Below are 24,796 nucleotides of genomic sequence, written 5' to 3'. Positions count from 1 at the left end.
AAAATATTATTATTAGGAATATTATTAGATACTTTTAGAAGTGCATTCTTTGGACAAAATGATGGCTGTGAATAAATGATCTTAGCTGTTTCATATTCTAAATGTTGAATTTTGTCAAAAATGTGATAATTGTTGAGAGCAAAACATACTCCTATACAATATTTTTGCGAATAAGATGTGGTTCATTATTTTGTTCAATATGACAGGATTGATACCCCATTTTCTTGCGCTTAAGCTTTTCATAATATTCATATATTTCTGTGCTTCATTGAATAAATATTTTAAATGACCTTTCCAAGATAATTTTTGATCTAAACTGAGACCTAAATGTTTCAGCTCTTTGTATAATTTGGATAGTTATTCATAATTTTAATTTTAGGAATACGAGGCCTGTCTAAAAAAGTATCCGACCTTAATTTTTTCCACGCAAAGTAGTGATTCTCAGGCGGCGCCACCGTGCACGGTGGAAGGAAGAACCTTAATGCGCATGCTTGAATTTTTTTCACCGCGTTCGCGTGTGCCAGTCGTGAGCTGGTGGTCGCGAAGTGAGGTGCTATTGGTAGTGTTCGTCGGATTTAGTGTTTCTCGCAAGATGACTGAACGAATTGAGCAAAGATACTGCATCAAATTCTGTCAAAGGCTGGGTGATTCTCAAAGCCAAACAATTCGTAAGATTCAGCAGGTGTTTGGAGAAGATGCGATGGGTATAACACAAATTAAACAATGGTTTAACCGATTCAAAGATGGCCGCACATCAGTCGAGAGTGAGCAGCGTAGCGGCAGGCCCCAAACTGCTCGGAATGCAGCTGTTGTTGAGCGGGTGCGAAATTTGGTGATGGCAGATCGCCGTTTGACAGTGCGGGAGATTGCAGAAGATGTTGGAGTGAGTAAAGATTCTGCACATGCAATTTTGCGTGACGATTTGAACATGAAACGAGTGGCTGCTAAATTTGTACCCAAGTTGTTGTCTCAGGAACAAAAAGACACCCGTTTTGACGTTGCACAGACCTTCTGGACACCACCAACACTGATCCTGGGTATCTGAATTCCGTGATAACTGGAGATGAGTCATGGGTGTACGGGTACGACCCAGAAACAAAACAACAATCGTCTCAATGGAAGCATCCTGATTCTCCAAGGCCGAAGAAAGCGCGGCAGGTGCGAAGCAAAATCAAGGTGTTGCTGACTGTTTTCTTCGATGCCCGTGGAATTGTGCATCATGAGTACGCACCGGAAGGACAAACAGTGACAAAGGAGTACTATCAAGATGTTCTCAGGCGACTCCGTGACGCAGTCCGGCGCAAAAGACCAGACATGTGGACAGCGAAGAACTGGCACGTCCATCATGACAACGCCCCAGCACATTCATCCCAATTGAACCACACGTTTTTAGCCAAACATGGAATTACAACCGTTCGCCAACCTCCCTACTCTCCATACCTGGCTCCTTGTGACTTCTGGTTGTTTCCAAAATTGAAGACGCCTCTGAAGGGATCCCGTTTTGAGAGTAGAGAAGACATAATGCGGAACACGACGACGGAGCTGAACAACATTCCAAAAGAAGACTTCCAGCGGTGTTTCCAGCAGTGGAAGGATCGGTGGGCTAAGTGTGTGGAAGCACAAGGGGCCTACTTTGAAGGGAATTAGGGTCCCAAATCTGTCAGGTATTCGCAACTATTTTTCTGGCCAAAGGTCGGATACTTTTTAGACAGCCCTCGTATTTTAAATTATTCTCTTTAAATGATATATGAAGATTTGGACCAGTTAATATCTAAGCCGTTGAGGAAGCTCTATTTTAGAAGTGTTTCCAATACTTTACCTAGTTTTACTAAAGCCGTATCAATTGTTGAAGACCACCAAATTATTACATCATCAGCATAAGCTTGAACATTTGTTTGTTGTATTAATTGATATATTAAATCTTGAAAATAGAGATTAAATAGTATCGGACTTAATTTGCTCCCTTGTAAGAGCCCTAAGGACGTAGTTCTTACCTCAGTCATAATTTTGTTTATTTTTATGTGAACTTTTTTGTCAAAGAGAATATTATGAATGATTCGAACAAATTTTGTAGGTATTTTTACTTGTATTAATTTATGAATTAAAATATCTAGATTAACGGAGTACTAAGCTTGTTTAAACTCAATACTGATAGCAATCAGAAATCTTTGTTGCTGAAAGGTATACCAAATGTCCAATAATAATGATCCTATTGCGTCGTAACTTGAGCTGTTTTTTCTAAATCCTGACATATTTTCAGGAAGTAATTGATGGTGTACCACAAACCATTGTAGTATGTTTAATGTAAGCTGTTCAAAAATTTAAAGACGGAAAGACACTAAAGCAATAGGTCTGTAATTTTTGGCTATATTACATTGCCTGTTAGGTTTTAAGATAAGTATCTTATATTGAGTTAAATGAATTAAGCAACATTTGTTTTCATTCTTCTGTTAAATTTTTGTAGTGCCAATAACACAATGCAACAAATTGCAAGATCACAAAAACTTTTTTTTCTCGAAAACGTGGGCGTTCTTTATGTATTTCGACCTTCTGAATTCGAAACTGATACTCACAATATCGTATCACCCACAGTTTTGGCACAAATCGCCAACATTTGCAATTGATGACAATGCAATAATATTATAATATATACTAAAACACCATATGAAGCTTAGAAGCGGCGCATTGCTTTCAACTGTTCAACAGTTGCGCCCCTAGCGGCACACAGCGAACTGCCACATTGGAAATGGCGCTTGCTGTTCGTCACTGTGTTGTTTGAGAAAGGAAGTACGTGTTCGTGTTAGAGTACAATGTCTACCCGAGGCTGTGTAAACTCTCTAACAGTTTTTGTTATATTTGTGATTTACTTGTGGTGAAAAAAGACCGAAGAAACATTACTGATTTCGACAAAAAGGTCTGCCATGCCTATTTCGGATTGAAACTAGACAACATCAATAAACTATGTGCTCCACAGGTCACTGTGTTCTGTGTGTAGAAGATTTACGACGGTGGGCGTCAGGAAAGAAGTCCTTATGATTTGGCATCTCTCTAGTCTCGCAGGAGCAACAGAATCATACCAACGACGACTATTTCTGCTATAGTAAGGTTATTGGTTTCAACAAGAAAAACAAAAAGACTAGTGATTCGTCCTGTTCCACACACACACAGACATATATACAGTGTGCGAATTAAATAATCTATATTGGGGGGGATAAAATTAGGCCAAAGGACATAGTCTGAAGGTTCAAATTTCAAAATGAGACAATAAATGCCTTACCCCCCATATATATATATATATATATATATATATATATATATATATATATATATATATATATATATATATATATATATATATATATAATGTGTGTGTGTGTGTGTGTGTGTGTGTGACATCTGTAATAAATAAGAGATTTATTAATTTAATATATCTACCGACAATAACTATGCACATATATATTGTCTGACATACACACACGCCACTAAACCTTTCTGAACGTGTTTTAATGTTGTACTCACTCTTGTCCCCGTAGCTCTCTAAGGTTTATTTATTTAATAATTTGGCTCGAGCGATAGCCATGATCACAAGCATATGTTAATTTTTCCACTCATATTGAAAGCTTCCACTTTGTATTAATACATACAGGTTGCGAAAAGAAACCTACTTCAGTCTTGTGAAAACCACTAAAATTATCAGTTAAACCGGACATTTTTTTTTTTTTTTTTTTTAAGAAAATCTAGATATTAACCTATCAAATAAGAAATGAATTGTTGCTGTTCCCGATTTCTCACATCAAGGTCAAATCGAAGGCCAAATATTTAAAATCTCTGAATTCAAATTTCGAGCTTGTGCTTCTACTTCCCGCTAAAGCTGTGCTCATCACGACTTTTTTTTTCTCCAAATATCGATTCCGTGATGGGCACGGAAAGTCAACACTTAAAAATTACTTTACTCTTAGGTTGAAGATGAGTTGACTCAATATGGGCTACGTTATTCAAATAAATAAAGTAAAACATTACACTGAAGTTTTTCAGACAACATTAATTGCGTGGACAGCAAACTGTACAACGAAAAGATGGAAAAATGAAGGGTTAACTTTAAAAACAAAAAAAAAAAAAAAAAAAAAAACGCTCCAGTTGAAATGCTTATACAGACGGACAATGACACGGAGAACCAGTCGTATTAACAAATGCTGAAACAGATCTTGAATTATTCGCTTATTCACCTAAAAATCACCTTCATTAACATGTCTGCTCACTAGGAGCGTATCCCCCAGCGTGTACGTTAACATATACTTACGGGAGAATACCTATATTTCAGATTTTGAGTACAGTTTCAAAAGTTCATTTCCGTAAACTGTAAAAGCAGTGATTACTATGCTAATTATCACAAATTAAATGCAACTTTTGAGTTGCATACACACAACCTACTAGGGAATGAAGACCATGTGCTAACAAAGAGTACACTGGAAAATGAAATAACATGTTATAACAAAAATTAAAATAAGATGATAATCGATACAAATATAGAGGATGAATATGACATATCCGAACTTCGCCAAGTATGGTAGAAGAAGCTATTTGTTTACTTCTTCTTGGCCAACCGCTAAGAACATTTATAAATCTATATGTAGCTTTGTTATGCGCAATTAGTACATTCAAATTCACAAACGATGACGAACTGAAGGGTACGAAGGTACATTTGCAAGTAACAACCGTAGTCATAAAAATATAGTTCTACTAAACAACGTTGAAAATAGTGGGTAATTAGGTGGTAAGTAGAAATGACCAAAACTGAACAGTTTACACCGATCATTTCGAAATACAGCTAGAAGATTAAATTTACAAGAAATAACAAAAATCAGTGAAATTTGGAGTTATACTAAGCATAGTTTGAGGGGGAAAGCGAGCATCCCCGGTGGGGATACTTCAGCTGACTTCTTTGGGGGGGAACAAAATGTGATTGAGGGGGAAAATCCCCCTCATCCCCCCGGTAATTCGCACCCTGCATATATATATATATATATATACAGTGTGCGAATTGAAAAATTTTCCCAGGGGGGATGAATTTCACCCATATGCGCACCCAGTCCTCCCCCCATATATATATATATATATATATATATATATATATATATATATATATATACTAACAAGTACAAAACAGTTGAGATGTGAGATCTTTCATAAATTTTCACTCAAGTAATATTTAGGTTAGCTACGCAAAGTAGACCTACTTATCTTTATGTCCACTTAAAAATACTCCAGAGGGGGAAAAGGTTATCCCTGCCAGGGATAAAATTTTTCTTCTCCAGGGTGGGAAAGATTTTTGTCAGGGGGGGAAATCCCTGGCATCCCCCCCGCCAATTCGCACCCTGTATATATATAATCATTGATTATTTCTTAATTATTGATTTAAGGATAATCATATCCTGTAAAACAGTTTACAATATTTTTACATCCAAGTTTTGACATTTCACTGACTATAATTTAAAACATATTTATTTTAGTTGAAAGAGTATATCACAGAAAACCACTAGACCTATATCATTGTCACAATAAACAACACATTACACCTCCTACTTTACCTACACTCAATGTACATTTGAGTATTGGAGAAAGCGTTAATATAATATTAGTAAGAGCACGCAAAAACAAGTTATTAACGTATGAACAATAGCTTGATCCCAAATGTTTACGTGTGTGCGTGCTGTTTCGGTCTATTCTAGAATTTTTACTTTTAGGTACTTTTAGATACTTCCTCAAAATTGTGAACGAACGCCTGTCTGTTGATAAATATTTCCCACCGGAACACTACAGACACTTTACTTTTAAATTATTTCCACTATCATCCTCAACTTTAAGAAAAACTAATTTTTCAAATGTTCGAACGGTAAAATATTTTTGTTATGCATCTTTACAACACCAACTAAAATACTAGACTACCATTGCACTCGCAGTTCACTCACTGAAAGTATTGATTTGGAGCTGTCAAAATCTATGACAAAATCTTCTAAGTGATTTCCCTGAAATTGTATTCATTTTCCAAAAACAGCAAGTGACACTAAGCTCTTATCTATTTGTCTGTGTGTCGGTGATTAACTGTCAGTCACTAACATACGTAGTTCATGCTCCATTGCTCCATTTTGAGAAATTTACTTGCAGGAAAGAAATATTTGTTTCCGAAAAGAATATACATAAATTGTAATTACTCATCAGAAATGTAACGCAAACTAGGTACGTTACGTAAAAATTGGTAACGCGTTACCGTTACAGTTACTTTGGAAAAAATGTAACGTGTTACTAGGAATCGTTGCTTAAAGAGTAACGAGTTACAAGTAAAGCATTACTTCCGTTATGTTACTTCCCAAGACTGGTCTGTAGGTAGCGGAAAACATTAAATAGGATATTGTTCATACGTCATGGAAAATTGCATTATATGTAAGGAGGTATTCTCAAAAGATAAAAGGCTTACATGTTTATCTCACAGAAAGCATGCGAAATAATTCAGAAAGCGGGTGTAACATGTGAAACTGGTCGAAAGCCAAACCTGGAGAAAAAGTACAGTAATAATGCCGAAAGAAGTATGCAAATTCCGGTCAAATCAAGAAGTATACGCAACCAAGAATACCGTCTGACATCTCCAAGTAGTCTGTGATCAAAAACGCCTGAGTTTCATTTTGGTCGTAAGTATTTGTTCGGTGGTGGGCCTAATAGATATGACGGTAAATGTGATGATCACTGTCTAATTCCAGTACAAACTATTACTTTTCAAGAAAAGCAAATTCGACGTCATATGTAGGACGCAATGATGATTGGATCGTGACTGTAAAAAGTCATACTGAATATAGCAAAGATTTGATTGCGAGAGACGCAATGTACTACTATATTTGTAGTGTAAATTTTAGAACAGGAAAGAAATATCAGGAAAGATGAGGAAGCAAATGTGGACACCAGTTGAATACGAATCGAAGAAGAAAAGTAGGCCAATGAAGACCGAAAGAGAATGTGTTTTCATGGGAGTAGTTCAGTATTTGGAGATGAAAAATGATGAGCAGGTTACCATATGTGATTTAGCAAAGATCATGGAGCAAGAGCTGTCCTATTCAGAAGAGCAAGCATACTCTGTCAGATATAAAGCTGAACTATTAGAGTTGTTTGGAAAAAGAATCGATGTAACTGAAATAAATGGTCAAGTAGATGTTGTTACATTCAAAAAGACATCTGCTAGAATCCTTCATGACTTTTAGGAGGAGAGCATCAGGAAAGATACTGTGGAGGAGCAATTCAGATTAATGAAAATGTACCAAAGTTAATAAAAAGTGCATAAAGTCCATGGAAACACCTTCACTGACAAGTACAGTCTTGAAACAGCTCTGTCATTTTTATATGCGCTGTTTACAGTATTTCCGAAAAAAGATCACCCCAGGTGCATACACTGAAATCAAAACGCGTCTTTGGATCAGAAAAAAATCCAATTAGCTCGGCCGAAAGTGATGCAAGCTCCACTAAAGGTTGCTTTGGGCATGCAGATGCACCACTCTTTCGGTTCTTCTTTTCTATTGGACACTGCACCGTCACAGGTTTCGCATTTCATATTCTGAAGTGCATCGAAATTAATTGAATTGAATTGATTTTGAGTTAGCGTCCCTTTCAGCAGCGAGATTGTATGAGATGTAGACCTACAGCTTAACGTAAGTTCTGAACTACATGAGCTCGCGTCGGGAATCGAACCCAGGTCTCCCACACCAACGGCACGTATGCTAACCGCTTAGCCAAGAGGGAGCTCTACTGGAGTGCAGAAATTTGAAACTAGTCCTGCTGTTTCTCATGTCATTTCACCTGAATTTTATTATTTTATTGTTTTCGTATTTGTATATGAATAAATAATACAATCATAGCCTCACTGTTATCATTTGTCATCATTTACATAAAACTCCATCATTGTCAGTACTTGCAGCGTTGTCATTACCACAAGCACAAATTACATTTTACACTTAAAGAAGCATAAAGGGCCTGATATTTGTGGTGAACAAAATATGGCAGAGGTACGTTCAATGTCTCATTGCAAATGCAATGTAAATGGCTTTTATAAGAGGTCTTGACTGTAAGTTTGATCCAAAGCCACATAAGTTATTTACCCAGGTTGTTTATTATGTCTGCCGTAAACGACCGCCACCGGCGGTCATATTGGATTTTTTTAAAACTCTATCTTTCAGATTGAATATACTTGAGGACTTTTTCAGACTTACTTAGGATGTGTTCGACATCACTTTGAAGCAGGTATTGCAATTTAATCAAAGTGAAGTGTCTTTTCTTTCCGCACGATTACTAGATTATAGGGGGCATTAAGCAAAGTTTTGAATTTACAAATATATTATTTATTATGGGGTGTACTTTTATTTTTATTTTATTTATTTATTTATATTTTATTTATTAGGGATATGTCATTTAAATTGTATGCCTCCTCTGAATGCATCTTTAATTTGAAGTGCTTGAATGTAACATATCACTGTAAAATATAACTATCATTTGTAACATCATCCATTTCTTATACCTGTACATATAGCTATCAAATGATTCCATCTTATCATCTCATTTGTTGTATTATTACCTTATCTACTGATTTTAAAGGTTTATAAAGCCGTGATAAGGATGAATTTAATATATGATCTCTTACATTTTGAACTTGAAATTAACATGCCAATCATGGATTAGCAACGTCTTTCATCAGAGGTAGTTTCAAAGTTCAAGTATTTAAATATAAGAAGTACGATTAGAAAAAAAGTACTATAGCCTATTGTATATGTATATGCATGTTAATTTCCAATATATATAAGGATACTAATTCATTTAAAGTTCACGATCTAGTCGTAGATCGGTCCCGCGCTCGATTCCCGGTGGGGGCACTCGGTCGGAAAAGTGTAAAAAGCTTTTTCAGGCCAGCCACCCTGAATGAGGTTTTCTCATTCACACCAGGCTAATGCCGGAGTGGTACCTAACTTATAGGCCTCAGGCCGCTTCCTTCCTTCCATAATCCTTTCTTCCTTCCCTTTCCTCGGATAGTGTACTCGCCGAGGGATATCATCCCTCATATGAGACGGGCTAAATGGCCATAGATGTCGAGAGCCCAGAAATCTAGATCCTAACTCCCTAAATCCTAAATCTAGGTGTAGCTTGTGCTCTTCAGATGAATATTTATTGGAGAGTATTTTGTAATCTTGCATGTCCCTCTCGAGTTGACCGATTCTCAACATACATACAGGGTGAAGAAATTTTAATCCACGGGAATATCTTGGAAACTACACACCGGATCAAACAAAGTTGTGAATCTTTTTTTTTTTTTCTTTCTTTCTTTCTTTGCCTCGAAGGGGTCATTCAGTGATACTAAACTTGTGGGTGGAAATGGAGGCAACTTTGAAATCCTAAATGGGAACCCCTAGCTCTTATTGCAGACTCAGATTCTCGAGCAAACCTTAGTTTTACCTATTATTAACATCGCCAGCCTCTCTCCTCAGAATGAGAGACCAACTTAGACAACTTTATTGGGAATCCTCATTTTTATTGCAGTTATGTATTCAAGCAGATGACAATGTTTTTGAACAAAGTTTGTTTAAAACTGGATAACTGGATAATCTTACCTGTGACAGGGGAGACGACTTACCTAAAACAAGCATTCCGACGGTGAGAGATTGAGGGGACTCACTTAAAACTAGGGGGCGCGGTGGCTCAGTGGTAGAGCGTTCACCTCCGGTGCTTGGGGTCCCTGGTTTGATCCCAGCTCGCGCCGTGTGAATTTTGTGGTGGATAAACACCGTGCTCGTGGGTTTTCTCGGCGTTCTCCCGTTTCCTCCTACTTTCTTCATTCCACCATTTCATTCATTTCTCATTATCATCGTCTCCTTTAGCCTAACCGGCATAACCGTGGGACGTTAAACTTAAAGATTTCATTTCGTTTTCACTTAAAACTAGAATCCCGGAGGTGTGAAGCGAGGGAAGTCACCTAAAACAAGCATCCCAAAGGAAACAGAAAAATATTACGTCCATATCGTTGTTCCCGGATAGCGCTGTATTCCAACTGATTGTATGTCAATTTAATGTGCTTTTTAGAGAACCTAAATTTGCAATTAAAAATGAGGATTATCAATTAAAAAATTCAAAGTTGACCTCCCATCTTCAGGGTTGGAAATGGGAATGTTAGTTGTAGTGAAACTAATGTATCATTTTTCTGGAGAACCCGAGATTGCAATAAAAACTAGGGATTTTCATTTAAAATTTCAAAATTGTCTCCGACCCTACGGATGGGGGTGGAAGATTTATCATATATCAATCTAATGTTCTTTTTCCTGAAGAATCTAACAAGGAACGGCATGAACGTATCATCCGGACATCCGAATCAAACCTTGTTCATTCGATAAACATAACAAAGATATGTCCATGCATAAAAAAATTAGGTGCCATGGACAACGGAATAAGTCCCTGGGGTCCATTAACCCTGTTAGTATAAGAAAATTGTAGAATCGCAGTGAGATAGCTACTGCATCAACACTGTTCGTTGGAAAGTCATAGTTTGTAGTTCATTCTCTTCAACATGAAACAAGATTTCTAGAGTTGCTATGTATTGGGGACCATAGCGTACTTGAACAGGGAAAATTGAAAAAATGTCGGGAAAATTCCCTCCAGAAATCCCTCTCATCAACTTTGGACCCCTCTGGAGTGGCCCGGGTAAAAGTACCCAATCCAAATGCACCTTGGAAAATAGTATAGGAGATAAGAAATGTATGCACAAAATTTTGCATTGATAGAAGGAATAGGTATGAAAGGAAATCGTATATTGGTATACAATCGATTCCCTCATACCTATTCCTTCTATCAATACAAAACTTGGTACACACATTTCTTATCTCCTATACTATTTTTTGAGGTACATTTGGATTGTATGCTTTTACTCGGGCCACTCCAGAGGGGTCCAAAGTTGATGAGAGGGATTTCTGGAGGGAATTTTCCCGACATTTTTTCAATTTTCCCTGTTCAAGTACGCTATGGGCCCCAATACATAGCAACTCTAGAAATCTTGTTTCATGCTGAAGAGAATAAACTGTAAACCATGACTTTCCAATGAACAGTTTTGATGCAATAGCTATCCCACTGAGAGTCTACAATTTTCTTTATTCTAATAGGGTTAATGGGCCTAAGGGTCTTATTCTGTTGTCCATTTCACCTAATTTTTTGTGCATAAACATATCTTTATTATGTTTAATAATGGACAAGGTTTCATTCGGATGTCCGGATGACAGGTTCATGTCCGTTCCTTTAAAAACTTGCAATAAAAACTAGGGGTTTCCATTTAAGATTTCAAAACTGCCTCCAATCCCCAGGGATGTGAATAGAAGATTTATCATAGATCAATCTAATGTATATTTTCTGAAGATTCTGAGTCTTCAATAAAAACTAGGAGTTTCCATTTAAGATGTCAAAATTGCCTACAATCCTCAGGAATGGGGATAAATCAATCTAACGTATTTTTTCCGGAGAATCCGAATCTGCAATAAAAATAAGGTGTTTACGTTAAATATTTCAAAGTTGCCTTCAGTTCTACCCCCAAAGGGCAGAGGGAACGGTCAAGTTTAGTATCATTCAATGAGTCTCTTTGCAATGTACAAATTTTTTACTCAAAGCTTACAACGACTCACCAAAGGTAGTCATCAACCCTGGTTCGGCTAATAATATAAGTAAATCTTTAGTGGCAGTAATCGTTTACACCTTAAAATATCTTCCGTAATTATATTCACTAGTATTATCACTTTTTCTATCGAAATTACAAGTCCATAATAAGTGTTAGATAATTTATTCGTTGATTCTCTTTTAACGTATCTTCACACAAACTGTCTTGCAATCATACATGTTAATTAAGTATCTATAAACAACTACATAGCAACCAACTATACAATAATAATGTATATTTCTTATATCTTAAAAACATTCTTCTTTTGTTATTTTTAAGTAACATTATATCAGGTATAGTGCTTGTGTAGAAGCACTTTCTGCCCAAGATACAGGTAATTATCGACCGATACAAAGTATCTCGTTGTAAGCTCTCCTTTTTAATTCGGTGTGTAGTTTAAGAGATATTCTCCTAATATAGTTTACATGGACCTGTGGAGAAAAGTACACAGTTTCAGAGCTAGGACCGTCCAAAAGCGCAGAAAAATATGTTGTTATTTAAAACACACGGAATCATCCAAAAACATTTTAGCAATGTGCAATGGCTGTGCAAGGGATTCGATTCGCAACAGAGCATAATTTCTAAACATGCTCCTAACAGAATTTCCAGATATTCTCGGACTTATAGGTAGGTTCAAAGTAAGCGAAAAGTAAGCGTTGTCAGCGGTGAACACGGATTGCAACGGCGAGAACTCGAAGTGTTAGCGACAGCCAAGTGCACTGATGTATTTTTTTCACGGTTTCAGACGGTTCTAGCTCCGGAATTATGCACTTTTCCCTGTGTTACCAAATGTACTTTTTTCCCTCTTATTTTGATGTGAGGAATCACCTTTTATAGTCTGTCGGTTTAACCCTAGTACAGAAAAGGACAACATTTTACTGTAATAGTTTAATCTTCGATTCTAAGTGGATCATGGAAAGTTAGAGTGAACACATAGTATGAGTTATTAATATTTCGGTCCTTATATTTTATCCTTAATATTTCGGTCTATACTTAAGTATAGATGTAATTCATTTATCACGATTAGTTTATAGTACTTAAATCATACAGTATACTTTTCTAATACCTTTTTGCTGTTATTGACGCCAAAGATTTAATCCTGCTCACTTGGAGGGGATATAATGTGGTGGTTAACGGCCTATATATAACATGAGGATTGTTCTTGTATGTTAGTCTGTCCACCCGCCAACCGCACCGAATTCAAACCCCGGTCGTGAAAATGAATTAAAACTTTTAGTTTTACGTCTCCCGTACGTATGCCCTTCAAGTTAATGGAGACGAATGGTTAAAGAAAGTGAACAATTACTAAATAACTGGTTGAATATGAATGTGGAACGAAGCGGGAAAACTCAGAGAAACCCCATGGATACAATCTATTCCACCAGACACCCATATGCCGTGGGATTGAGGTGACCATAAAATTTTCAGCTGAAAACGGGACAATTCCGGCTATTTTTTTTTTTTTTTAAATCAGGAGAAATGAGGAACAGGTCAGTGCGTAAATTAATTCCTATTTACCTAATTGTCAGCGACATGCCAAGTTGCCAGCATCTCTCGTCATGCCAGTAAGAAATTTGGCATTTTAAAAAATCGCGTTTAAATTTCCTCTACCTACACAAATTTACTTATATCGATAATGACTATTTTTAGAGACGTATGAATTAATATGAAAATTGGCTATAAAATGGCTAGAAGTGAAAAGAATGTGGCTAGAATTGCTAATAGTACTGAATTAGCAACCATGGACTTCTAGGCCTACTTTTATTCTTAGCGCCCTGATATCAGAGCTCCTCTCCTCTCTCTGTTTGTTACAGGGCAGGGCAGGCCGGTAGCCAGCCCAAAAATGTAGGGGGGGCCGGTAAAAGTTAGGGGGTGACACAACCATATAATAGTCCATCACCATGTTATAGTTCATTTCCAAGCCTACCGTAAACATTTTAGACGGGGCCAGCAAAAATTTAGGGGGCCGGCCCCCTAGACTCCCGTGATTACGGTCCTGGGGCGGGGTCAAGTAATTCGATACCTATGAAAAAGGAGGCAAGTTGAAGTTTGTGCCGCCAAACAAGCAACTGCTAAAACCTCTGCTGCCTTTCAAGCAGTACTGCAAATTATAGATCATGTTTAATGTAGGGAATTTCAATTCAATTCTTGCCTCTATGTTAATTATTAATACCTTTAAAAGAAGTAAAGGTACTGGGATTGTTATTTACTTTTTTTTCCACTTGCATAAAACGGGACATATACTACTTTTTTCCGTCTTCTGACGGAACGGCCGGGACACGCCCCTAAAACGGGACGTATGGCCGCTCTACGTGGGATCGAACAAGGAATCCTTGCACGAAAGGTAATCTCTCTACCACTGAGTCACTGAGATCCCCAAACCTCGGTAGTGGCTCGTATCCTCGGCGCTCCATAAGGACGCAAAAAAAAAAAAAAACTTTTAAAAAAAAAGCTCTTAGTGACGCTATCAATTAGGCCTCCAAACGATTGAAGTACAAATTACTAATGGGGTTTCTTATATGAGAGTAAACCACATCTTTATATAGTAGTATATAGATTTAGAAGAATGATGAAATTCCACTTACATTATTAGATTAGTTAGTTTAATTTATTTTGAGTTTAACGTCACGTTCAGCAGCGAGGCTATATGAGACGTGGACCTACTGATTAACGTGGAATCCGAACTACATGAGCTCTCGCCGGGAATCGAAGCCGGGTCTCCCACACCAAAGGCGCGTACGCTAACCGCTTAGCCACGAAGGTGCTCTAACATTATTAGAATATAATACTTGTGAGTAAAACCCTATGAGAACGGACCTAAGCAATCGCACTTGGGAAGAAACGTGTTTGGGAAAAAAAACACGTGATGTTCGACCAAAAGTTACAATATTACTGTATACTAAGAGTATTTGCAGAACCAAGGTTACTGAGAACATTTCGCGCATGCGTCTTTGAACTGTCATTGTAGTAAGAGAAATAAGAAAAAGGAAGAACTATAATTGTGGCTTACGTAAGCACAGAAACTTATGATAAAATCCGGAACAAAATCCCATGGCAACAGTAGATTGAATGTGTTAATTATAAAGTTTCACATTCTATTAGATTGAAAGTGGAAAGACCATATGATTCAACACCAATGTACATTTTTTTTTTTTTTTTTTTTTTTTTAAGTTTTGTCGGCCTAGAACTATGGCCTTTAATTTTCCCACTTTATTTTCCCACAAGTGTCCTTACCCAGAGGTAGCATTTGCTCAAAGTTGAGATAAGTTGTGTGAAACCTAGGCCTTAGATTACTAAAAAACATATAAAAATAAATTCAAATAGGCCAACATACAATATTAGTAGAGGTTTCTACGTATAGTATAGTTAAACAGATTTAAAACAGTTCATGAAATGTCCAAGAAATATATACGGAAAACGAACCAAAAATAGTTAAAAGTTAGAGAGCGCCGGCCAAACATGTTCAAACCTGCTCGACTCGGGTTTAGGGTTCTCAACGGCTCTAGCGGCTCCTCTCACAGCTCATTCACTATCGAGCCGAGCCAACTGCTCACCCAACCGAGCCTGCTCGAGCCGAAACAAACCGAGCTGATGGCTCACCACAACCGAGCCGGCTCGAGCCGATGGCTCACCTGAGCCAAGTCGGTACCAGTGGCGGCCGGTGGATTGTGGTTTCGGGTGTTGCAGTGCGAGCGATAAGAGACAGAAGATATAAAGTTGACTCATTGACTAATCAGCATAACTTTGGATGCAAATGCTATGTGATATGTTAAATTAAATTAAATTCTGTTTTTAAAAAATAAAAAATGCAGAACATTTTATCCGATTAATCACCTTAATTAATTAGTAACTTCATTTTCCTCTCTTTGATTGGAGCAAATCTGTCTAATACATGCTGGTTGAACTCTGATATTCTTATTGTAAGGTCTTTTTCGATGGAAAGCATAACCAATGGTGATAACCTTTCTTACGACATTCAATTCCTTGAAAGTGTCAATTCTTTCTCATGTGGAAAAAAACTTTTTGTCTTTTGCTGACGCCAGAGGTACTGTTAATATTAATTTCAAAGCTTTGTAGATTTACTAAATATTTTTTCTAGATTACTGCGAACGATTCATTCTAACAAACTCAGTCCTTGACAGTGATCCGAATTCCTCTTCAGCGTTGACTGAAGAGAGTTCGTAGCAAAGATTAGTGTTATAAAAAAATGTACATTGAACACACTTTATTCACAGTTTATCCAGGAAAATTTAAAATAAATTGAGGAAATGTATCTGGTGCAAACAACACTACTGCATAAGATATCCTGTAAATTTAAACTGGATTTTTTTTTTCGAACACTCTCCTGAATTGCCCTTTTCTTGTTTTGTCTAAGATTTAATTGCAAATTTTTCCTCAGTTGAAAGCTGGTCAATGTTTTTTGTAAGTTATTTACAGAAGTCATGGTATACAATTCATTCAGAATTTGTAGGTTATTTACAGAATTAAAGCACACACAATAAAATTAAACCTAATAATTAAAAACCAAAACAGCTGATACAAAATAGGTACTGGTATATGAATTCCGAATGTCACATATTCATACATCAACACCAGTGGTGCCCACCCCCCCTTATGTCCATGACGCACCCCCCGCAATTGTCTATCCATAGGTATTCTTCCATGAAAAAAAAAACTTTTCGATTAATTTTACCCCCCCCCCGTCAAACATATTTATATAGATTTTTAACCCCCCAAATATTTCAATGACGCAGTTTGCGTCATAGCCCCCCCCCCCTTGTGGGCACCTCTGAATCAACACACACACACACAATGTGCGTAAAAGAAAAAAAAACTACATTCCAAATCATCCGTCTTGCTTGTTACGCAATGCACGATGAACACAATATACTTCCACATGAGTCGAAACAATGCCTACCAATGTGATATGTTCTGGAAAGGAAACCTCGAAACCCGCCAGATGAAGGATCAGAATGTAACAGAAGCCAAAAAAATCAAAGAACATCAAAACAAACAGTACTGCCAGTTCTACACCCAGAAATATTAACTGGGAGGGGTCCAAAGTATTTGAGGGAGGTCCAATACGTCTACATAATATGGAACCTGAATTATACTGCACCCGAAAAGACGATAAGTAATTCTTACTTACTATCATCTATATTTTTAGAAAAAAATGATAGAACGATTATTTTTATAAGAATAGAAGAGTACATGATGAGGCGTAAAATAAAATATTAGCCTACATCAATCGTTTCTGTGTTAGGAAAGTATAGTTTATTAAGAAAGTCTACAAATGTTAGTCAAGTTTCGAAATTTTTGGGAGGTCCGGACCCGGTGGACCTCCTGGTGGCTACGCCCCTGAGCATTGCTAATTAGTCCCAAATTCAATGTGGCATTCCCCATCATACAGTTTTATGTGGAAATTACCAAGAGTATAAAATATACTTATTTTATAAAAGAAATATGTTTATACGAAAATACTATCCACAGAGGGGGGGTGGGGGCGATTCTACATACTGGCTTATTAATATTTGATTCACAAATTACTGTAGAAGAAGCCTTCATTATCAATATAAGCTAAGAATTAACTTGTAAATGTGGGTCTACTTTCATTTGTTTTCTCCTCTACTTGATATTTTCTTTCTTATTTTGTAATTTTGCAATCACTTTTTTTTTAATTGCCATTATATTGATTTACTTCAGTATGGTCCCGTAATTTAAAAATATGAATTCATAAAAACAAATTCCATTTGTTAATTGCTAGTGAAAGAAAATTCAGAAATCTTATTTAGCGTGAAAAACCTTCTCGTTCACTGGAAATCGTGCTGTGTTGCAGAAGCACTGCAACGACCAGTCCCTTTAACTTCTGAGATAGGGGAAAAGAGACTTAACATTTGCTCCAATCCCCGCGCTGAAGGAATCTGGTCGTTGCATGCTCGCTGCAACACAATGTAAATTAGAGACTCTGTGACGGATTATTTTTCGCTTTTTAAAATGGATTAACGGAACGGAGAGTTACAGAAGTAAAAAATAGGTTATTTAAGGTGTATATATGCAAGTATTAAAAAGTATTTTTTTCTGTTCTTTACTACTATTGATGATAATATTTTTTTCTTGAAATACTTTGGTCGTTGCGCAACGCTGCAACACTTACATTAGCCGCCACTGGTCGGTACCTCATTTCAACTGAGCCGGCTCGAGTTGCTCGGTGAACCGTACCGAGCCAGTTAACATCACTATCTGGCAGTGGCGTATTTAGGGAGGCTTCCGGGCTTAAGACCCCCGAAATCTTACTTACTATAGCCAAGTATATGAAATATCTTGCAGAATTTTCACATTTTCAGGCAAAGCCCCTCCCCCGAAAGTTAGCAAAGCCCCTCCCGAAACAAAATTGTAAATACGCCACTCCTACCTGGGTTGGCCTTCTATTTCGGCTTAAAAGTTAGACCGTGCAGGTCTCAGTCTTGGTGGTAAGAACTACAGTATATACCGGTATTTACGAGGGCAAGTCAAGAAAGACTTGGACTGATTTTTTTCCCGGCAGTTCTGTTAACGCTGGAGCTTCATAGTTTGGCATACAAGTAGGGTGGGTCTTGCTGTGCATATATATAAAATGTTGTTAAGGAATCATTGCATGTTTGGTAACCACGACTTTTTATTGCAGGTGATGTTCTGCGCCGCCTCTAGAAGTCGCCTGTAGAAGAAATGGAGTCATTACGAGATGAACAATTTGCAGCTATACGGTTCTACTATCGCCTGGGGAAAAGTGCAACAGAAACTCTAGGAATGTTGAGAGAGCAGCCTACAAAGATGACGCTCTGCCACGAAGTACCGTGTTCTGGTGGTTCAAAGAGTTTAAAGAGGGCCGAATGACAATCACGAAAGCTGGTGGACCAGGTGTATCAGCGTCAGCTGTTACTGAGGTGAACATTAACACGGCAGCAGTCATTGTTAGAGAAGATCGCCGCATCAGTATCGACGATCTGGCAGCCGCACTACGCATATCTCATGGCAGTGCCTTCAAAATTTTGCATGACCACCTCCACATGAGCCGAGTGTGTGCGCGATGGATTCCGCGACTCCTGACACCAGAGCAGAAGGCCGTTCGAGTGGAGACTTGCAGGGAGCTGTTGCAAAGGTATAGCCCAGATCTCGCACCGTGCGACTTTTTCCTATTCCCTGCCCTAAAATCCAGACTGCGTGGACGCCGCTTCTCCGATAATTCCGAGGTTGTGAAGGCATCGGAGGCGGTTTTGAAGGACCTCTCAAAGAATGGCCTGCGACACGTGTTTGAGGACTGGAAGACTCGAATGAAAAAGTGCATTCAAATGGTCGGGGACTACTTTGAAAAGGATCATGTGCCTGTTGCTGAGTAATAATAAATTGCCTAGAAAAAAAATCAGTCCAAGTCTTTCTTGACTTGCCCTCGTACATTGGTGCTCACGACATTTGAGGGTGTCTCGTAATAGAAATCCACTGTCATCTTGTTAATCGAGACGAGACGAGATGCGAGCAGTATCCCATCTTGTGAGCAACATTAAAAATATTCCATATTACTGCTTACACTTCTCATAGTTTTCGTTTTCCAGTTTAATCAGACCATGATTTCAAAACGAGTTAAAACGAGCTAAATGAGCCAGCCATTTCTCAAACTCGACTCGACTCAAAACTCGGCCTCAAAACAGTAACTCGTCTCGGAACTCGACTCGAGAAAATTACCTTTGACTCGACTCAAATTCGCTTCGAGTTTCGAGTCGAATCAAGTTTTAGCTTGACTCTTGCCCATCCCCAGTTATCTAAGAAACAGCTTTTCGGAATGCATCAATAGCTGCTTCAAGCGACGCAAATAGATAGCCAGTATTTTATTTTTTATTTTTATTTATTTATTTATTTATTTATTTATTTATTTATTTTTTGGTGGAAACTAACAGAAGTCATTTCTGATAAATCAGGAGAGCACGAACAACGAGTCATTAATTTGACATTTTTACTGGATACAAAATCAACAGTTTGATGTGCTGAGCGGGAATTGGCGTTGATTGCGGTAAAGAATGATTTGAGTTTGTTTCACCAAACTTTTTGATGACCTCTGAGAAACAAATGTTTCTATACTACTTGGCATTTAGTCTTTCGATCTTTTAAAGGTATGGTTGCTTCATGTCCGATATAACCGAAGAAACAAGCAATCACTTGCTTGAAAACACTCATCGAACGAACAACTTTTGTTGGTGACGGCTCAATTTGAAACGCTCAAACAATGGATTGATGTTTAGTTTCGAGGTTGTGTGAACAGATACAAGTTTCGTCTCTTGTTACGACGAACTATTCCAAATTTGACTTACCTCGGTTGAATTTTTTAGCATTTCTTTACTCCAATTGACCCGAGTCTGTTTTTGAGTTTCGGTCAACTTGTGTGGGATCCAAGAGCGAAAATGAAATGAAATGAAATCTTTAAGTTTTACGACCCATGGTTATGCCGGTTAGGCTAAAGGATACGGTGATGATGAGGGATGAGTGAAATGGTGGAATGAAGAAAGTAGGAGGAAACGGGAGAGACCCGAGAAAGCCCACGAGCACGGTGTTTATCCACCACAAAGTCCACACGGCGCAAGCTGGGATCGAACCACGGATCCCAAGCACCGGAGGTGAACGCTCTACCATTGAGCCACCGGGCCCCCGGGATCCAAGAGCGTGAGTTTCCGCACGTTCAAGTGACCAGTGACGAAAAGAGTCACGAACTTCGTGACCCGTGACCCGGAAGACCCACAGACAGTCAGACCCATGACCCACCAGACCCGGTGACTATACAGGCAAATGACCCGGAGGACCTGATCTGAGCAAGTGACTCGAACACAGAAGACCCAGAGGCATTCAGACCCATGTCTTACCAGACCCGGTGATCCAGACAAGCCCATGACCCTCAGTGACCTGGTCTTACCCAGACAAACCCATGACCCGGAGTGACCTGGATAAACCCGTTACCCAGACTGACCCGGAGACGAAATGTCACATACATGAGAAGTGTGCGTGAAGCTGCTAATGCAATTGCTAACAAACATGTTTCTCTCCTCGCTCATTGCCTTTTCGCTAAATATAATTTTTTTCTCACTTGTTTGTGTCTGTGTATGCCAAATATACTTGCACTGAAAGATAAGTACAAAGTTTATCAGAGTACAAATGCGTCAGAATCACTGAAAAGATAAGCTACATATCCTTCCCTTATTAGGGATTGTCAAAGTTTAATCAATCTGTAAAACAGATACCTCTGAGCCCAAATCTTGTTTTGTTAATTCTTTTTTTGTACGGGCCGTATTAAAAAAAGCCGTATAGGAAAACGAATGAACATGAAATTTTATTTGTGAATAGATGACATGTTCAAAACATAGTATCTTGGTTAAGAAATGACACACCGAATATCGAACAAATGAACATTCAACCTCGAGTAGTAAACATCATTAGTCAAACATAAAATACCGCAATAATGTTGCAGAAATGACATTTCGGCTGCTTCTGGGTCACTGGGTCCGTCTGAGTTGGAGGTATCTGTCTGGGTTTCCGAATCTGAAAAGAAAGAATCAGATCTGGACGACCCGGACAAAAGTCGTGACCCAAATGACCCGATAACCTACGACCATGGCATCACTGGAGATGAGTACCGAAAATCGTTATTGTATTGCTTTCATGTCAATATTTAAGAATGATTGAATCTCGCAATATGTCCTCATTCATTTAAATCACAGCATCAACATTATTAGTAACAATAGACGTGGATGAACGACCTTCACAAAATTTATCACAGAGAAAGTGTGACCACGCTGGAATTCGGGAAACCAATTGTAAATGTTCTATAGAGTACCGCTTCGTCTTCGAAAGCCAAGTGAAGTCGCTCGATACATTTTTTTTTCGGTGTTACACTACATTTTTTTCGGTGTTACACTACATTTTTTTCGGTGTTACACTACATTTGAAATCATAAGAAATCATTGCCTAAAAGTGTTCAGGAGAATTTCCATTTCTCACCTAACACTACTTCTTCAAACTGCTGTGAAGAATAAACGAATAGGCTTAGACAAACAAAAAATAAATAAATAATTAAAACATAGCAACATCTATTTTTTCGATTTTTATAATAGCACAACAGGAGTATCACTATTAATAAAAAGGGGCCGTGGTAGCTCAGTGGTAGTAGGCGTTCACCTCTGGTGCTAGGGGTCTCGGGTTCAAACCCTGCTCCTGCCAAGTGAACTTTGTGGTTGACAAACACCGTGTGCGTGGGTTTTCTCGGGGTTCTCCCACTTTCTTCATTCCACCATTTCATTCATCTCTCATCATCACCGTCTCCTTTAACCTAACTGACATAAGAGTGGGACGTAAAACTCAAAAATTTCATTTCATTTTCATTTTACTATTAATAAAAGTTTAGAGAAACGTTTCCAGCAGTTAATAAGTTTACAGAAACGTGTCATCGTACAGAAACAATTAAACCGTCAGGACCCTTAAATAGTATCAAGAGACGAATGTATGAAACTTCATGGAAATACTAATTCTGAACTATGAAAATAATTCCGCAAACACAAATAAAGCGGCGACAGTATTTAATGATATTATATATATACAGTAGAGCGTCGATTATCCGAACGTCGGTCAACCGAACGACCGCTTAACCGAACTGTGTACTCGCTCGCACCTGTTACTCTCCCACCCTACCGTCCATCATCCCCCTCACTCCCAAACCAAGTTTCCCACAGTAGTCGCCGCACTGAGCCATCGCTGGCGGAACATTGCTTCTAATGGGGCCTTCATAAGGCGCTGCTGACCGGCCAAGCCGCCAGTCGCTGTGTTTCAACAATCAGCACACTTCTTTTTATGAATAAATTTACTGTAAAGTACTTCTTTTTGGCAAATAAACATGTACAGTTCTATTATCCGAACACCCATGTCCCGCAATTACTTCGGATAATCGACGCTCTACTGTATATATATATATATATATATATATATATATATATATATATATATATATATATATATATATATATGTCTTATAGGATCGATTGTAGTCGGGTCAAGACATCACTGAGGAACTAGTATGTGAACTATCCAAGAATCCATTTTTCTTGGATAGTTTTTAGACAGGTTATTTTTAGATAGGTTATTTGGGAGTACTTGATCGTTCTCCACTTCTCTCTCTAAAAATTGGTGTGCAACTAGTGGAACATTCTTAAACATGGATATTTGGATAATCACATACCAGTTCCTCAGTGATGTCTTGACCCGACTACGATATGTCTCCCATAGTAGTGGAGCTATGAACTTTTAAAGTTCACTTATTTCACGTTTTCGGCACCCTATAACTCCAAAACTATCCACTTTTGAGCACAGGTCCATATTAACTTTTTTTCTTATTTTGATGTGAGGAATCTGTTCGCAAAATATTGTGAAACATTTTGTAATACCCTCTATATTATGGATAGAAAATTAAGCTGAGTAAACGAACCTTGGATAATATTATCACTGTAAACTATTTGCTCAATTTAGCTTAAATCGACCCTGTCTAGCTCAATTGGGAGGGGCGAAAATGTATTCAACTTAGTAGAAGGGATCAAAAAGGGATGCCCATACGAGGTACTTAAATGTTGTGCAAGACTTTGAGTTCAAACGAATTCTATGTGAAAGACACAGGAGGAACGCAAAATTTGCCACAGTAACATGTGGGAGCATTTCCTAGTAACGCCTAGTTACACTGATTACAAATCAACCATCGAAAAGCTGATTCGTAAACTGTAGTGTCACAGAGTTTACTTTGTAAAGATACGAATTACAAATACTTCCTAAACTTTACGCTGCTGCATTTCTAAATAGACACTACTAAGGCACCGAACCTGGCTGTTTATGTATACGCACACATGATGCGATAAGTATTCGAAGTTCAAACTTCACATGTACTGCAGTTAACATGAGCGACATCATGGCTCATACGTATGAAAATTATTATCTTTGTTTTGCATCCAAATATAGTATGACTCCAGTCACCCAGATCGCCAAATATCTAGATCAGGAAATCAATTTAAAAAATACATTTTCTTGAATTTTCTATTTAAACCGATGTGGACGTTAAAATCCGTCCCATGTAGCAGTCCTGCTGACAAAGAACACACATAGTAATCAATCAGGTTAAAATTTATGTTTAAATGTATTTTTTTAAATCTATATTTGGATTATTCTAACACGATATTTCACCAATTTCAGAAATACTGTATTTCTGTATTCTCCCATTCTAAGAAAATTAGAAAAAAATCTTCTAGTTTTGAAAATTGTAACTGGATTTTACAGTTTAAGAAAAGACTAGTTGAAGGAAAGCTTAAATCTTCTTTTTTAATCAAATTTTCAAAACAATTTCTTGTTCGATTGTTCTTCCAGCTATTCAGATATCTGCATATTCCCATTACATGAAGAACTCATTAGTTCGGACAAATAAAAGTTGTACTGTATTATCAACAACGAATCTACAATAATAGCATAAATTAGTAGTTATTATTAAAGAAAATACTGATACTTACAACATTTCAAAATCAGAATCGTTGCCACTATCTGCCATTGGATTTCACTCACACTGACCTTCCGCAACTTAAAGTGTATTAAGCTATTACGTAACAAGTAAGTCAGCTAGCTCTTTGCATCTGATGAAACTACGCACTTCTTTGCACAAATAAACGGACGTAACTCTTACCCAATTATTCACTTTTGAGTCTTTGTTCTATTATAAAAACTACTGGTAATATTTCAAGCTATTTTCCGAATTAGCGAAATGATTTTTCGTGCTGTCAAAGCGCATGATAACTACACTGTTTGATCGACGTAATCACCAACGCGCTCGTTAAATCGAACGGCCTTGGCCGTGGAAATCCGGAGAACGTTCGTGCCTGGCCTTGAAAAGCATCTTGCATATTCCTGTAGCTAAATGCAGTAGTAATATTCGCCAGAAAACAGATGAAAAGGAGGCGATTTGTTAAGATCATTTCCTGAAGTTATGTAACAAACAATAATGTATACCTTTGCTACAGTGCGTAA

General features: G+C 37.8%; 1 protein-coding gene across 1 annotated transcript in view; it reads right to left on the bottom strand.

Annotated features, from left to right (window-relative positions):
• LOC145693226 (protein timeless-like) overlaps positions 1-24,338 on the bottom strand; it is a gene marked incomplete at its 3' end in the record, with an annotated part of 196,877 nt that extends 172,539 nt beyond the window's left edge. The window contains 1 exon segment of the mRNA XM_081769019.1: positions 24,286-24,338. Coding sequence (XP_081625145.1) covers positions 24,286-24,323 — 38 coding nt within the window.
• Between the last annotated feature and the right edge of the window lie 458 nt (positions 24,339-24,796).

This window comes from Thermobia domestica, chromosome 8 (assembly GCF_964235325.1).
Source record: "Thermobia domestica chromosome 8, izTheDome1.hap1.1, whole genome shotgun sequence".
In the NCBI taxonomy this organism is placed as follows: Eukaryota; Metazoa; Arthropoda; class Insecta; order Zygentoma; family Lepismatidae; genus Thermobia; species Thermobia domestica.
The sequence above is the reverse complement of the archived record's forward strand: the minus strand, read 5'-3'. Positions and strand labels throughout refer to the sequence as shown.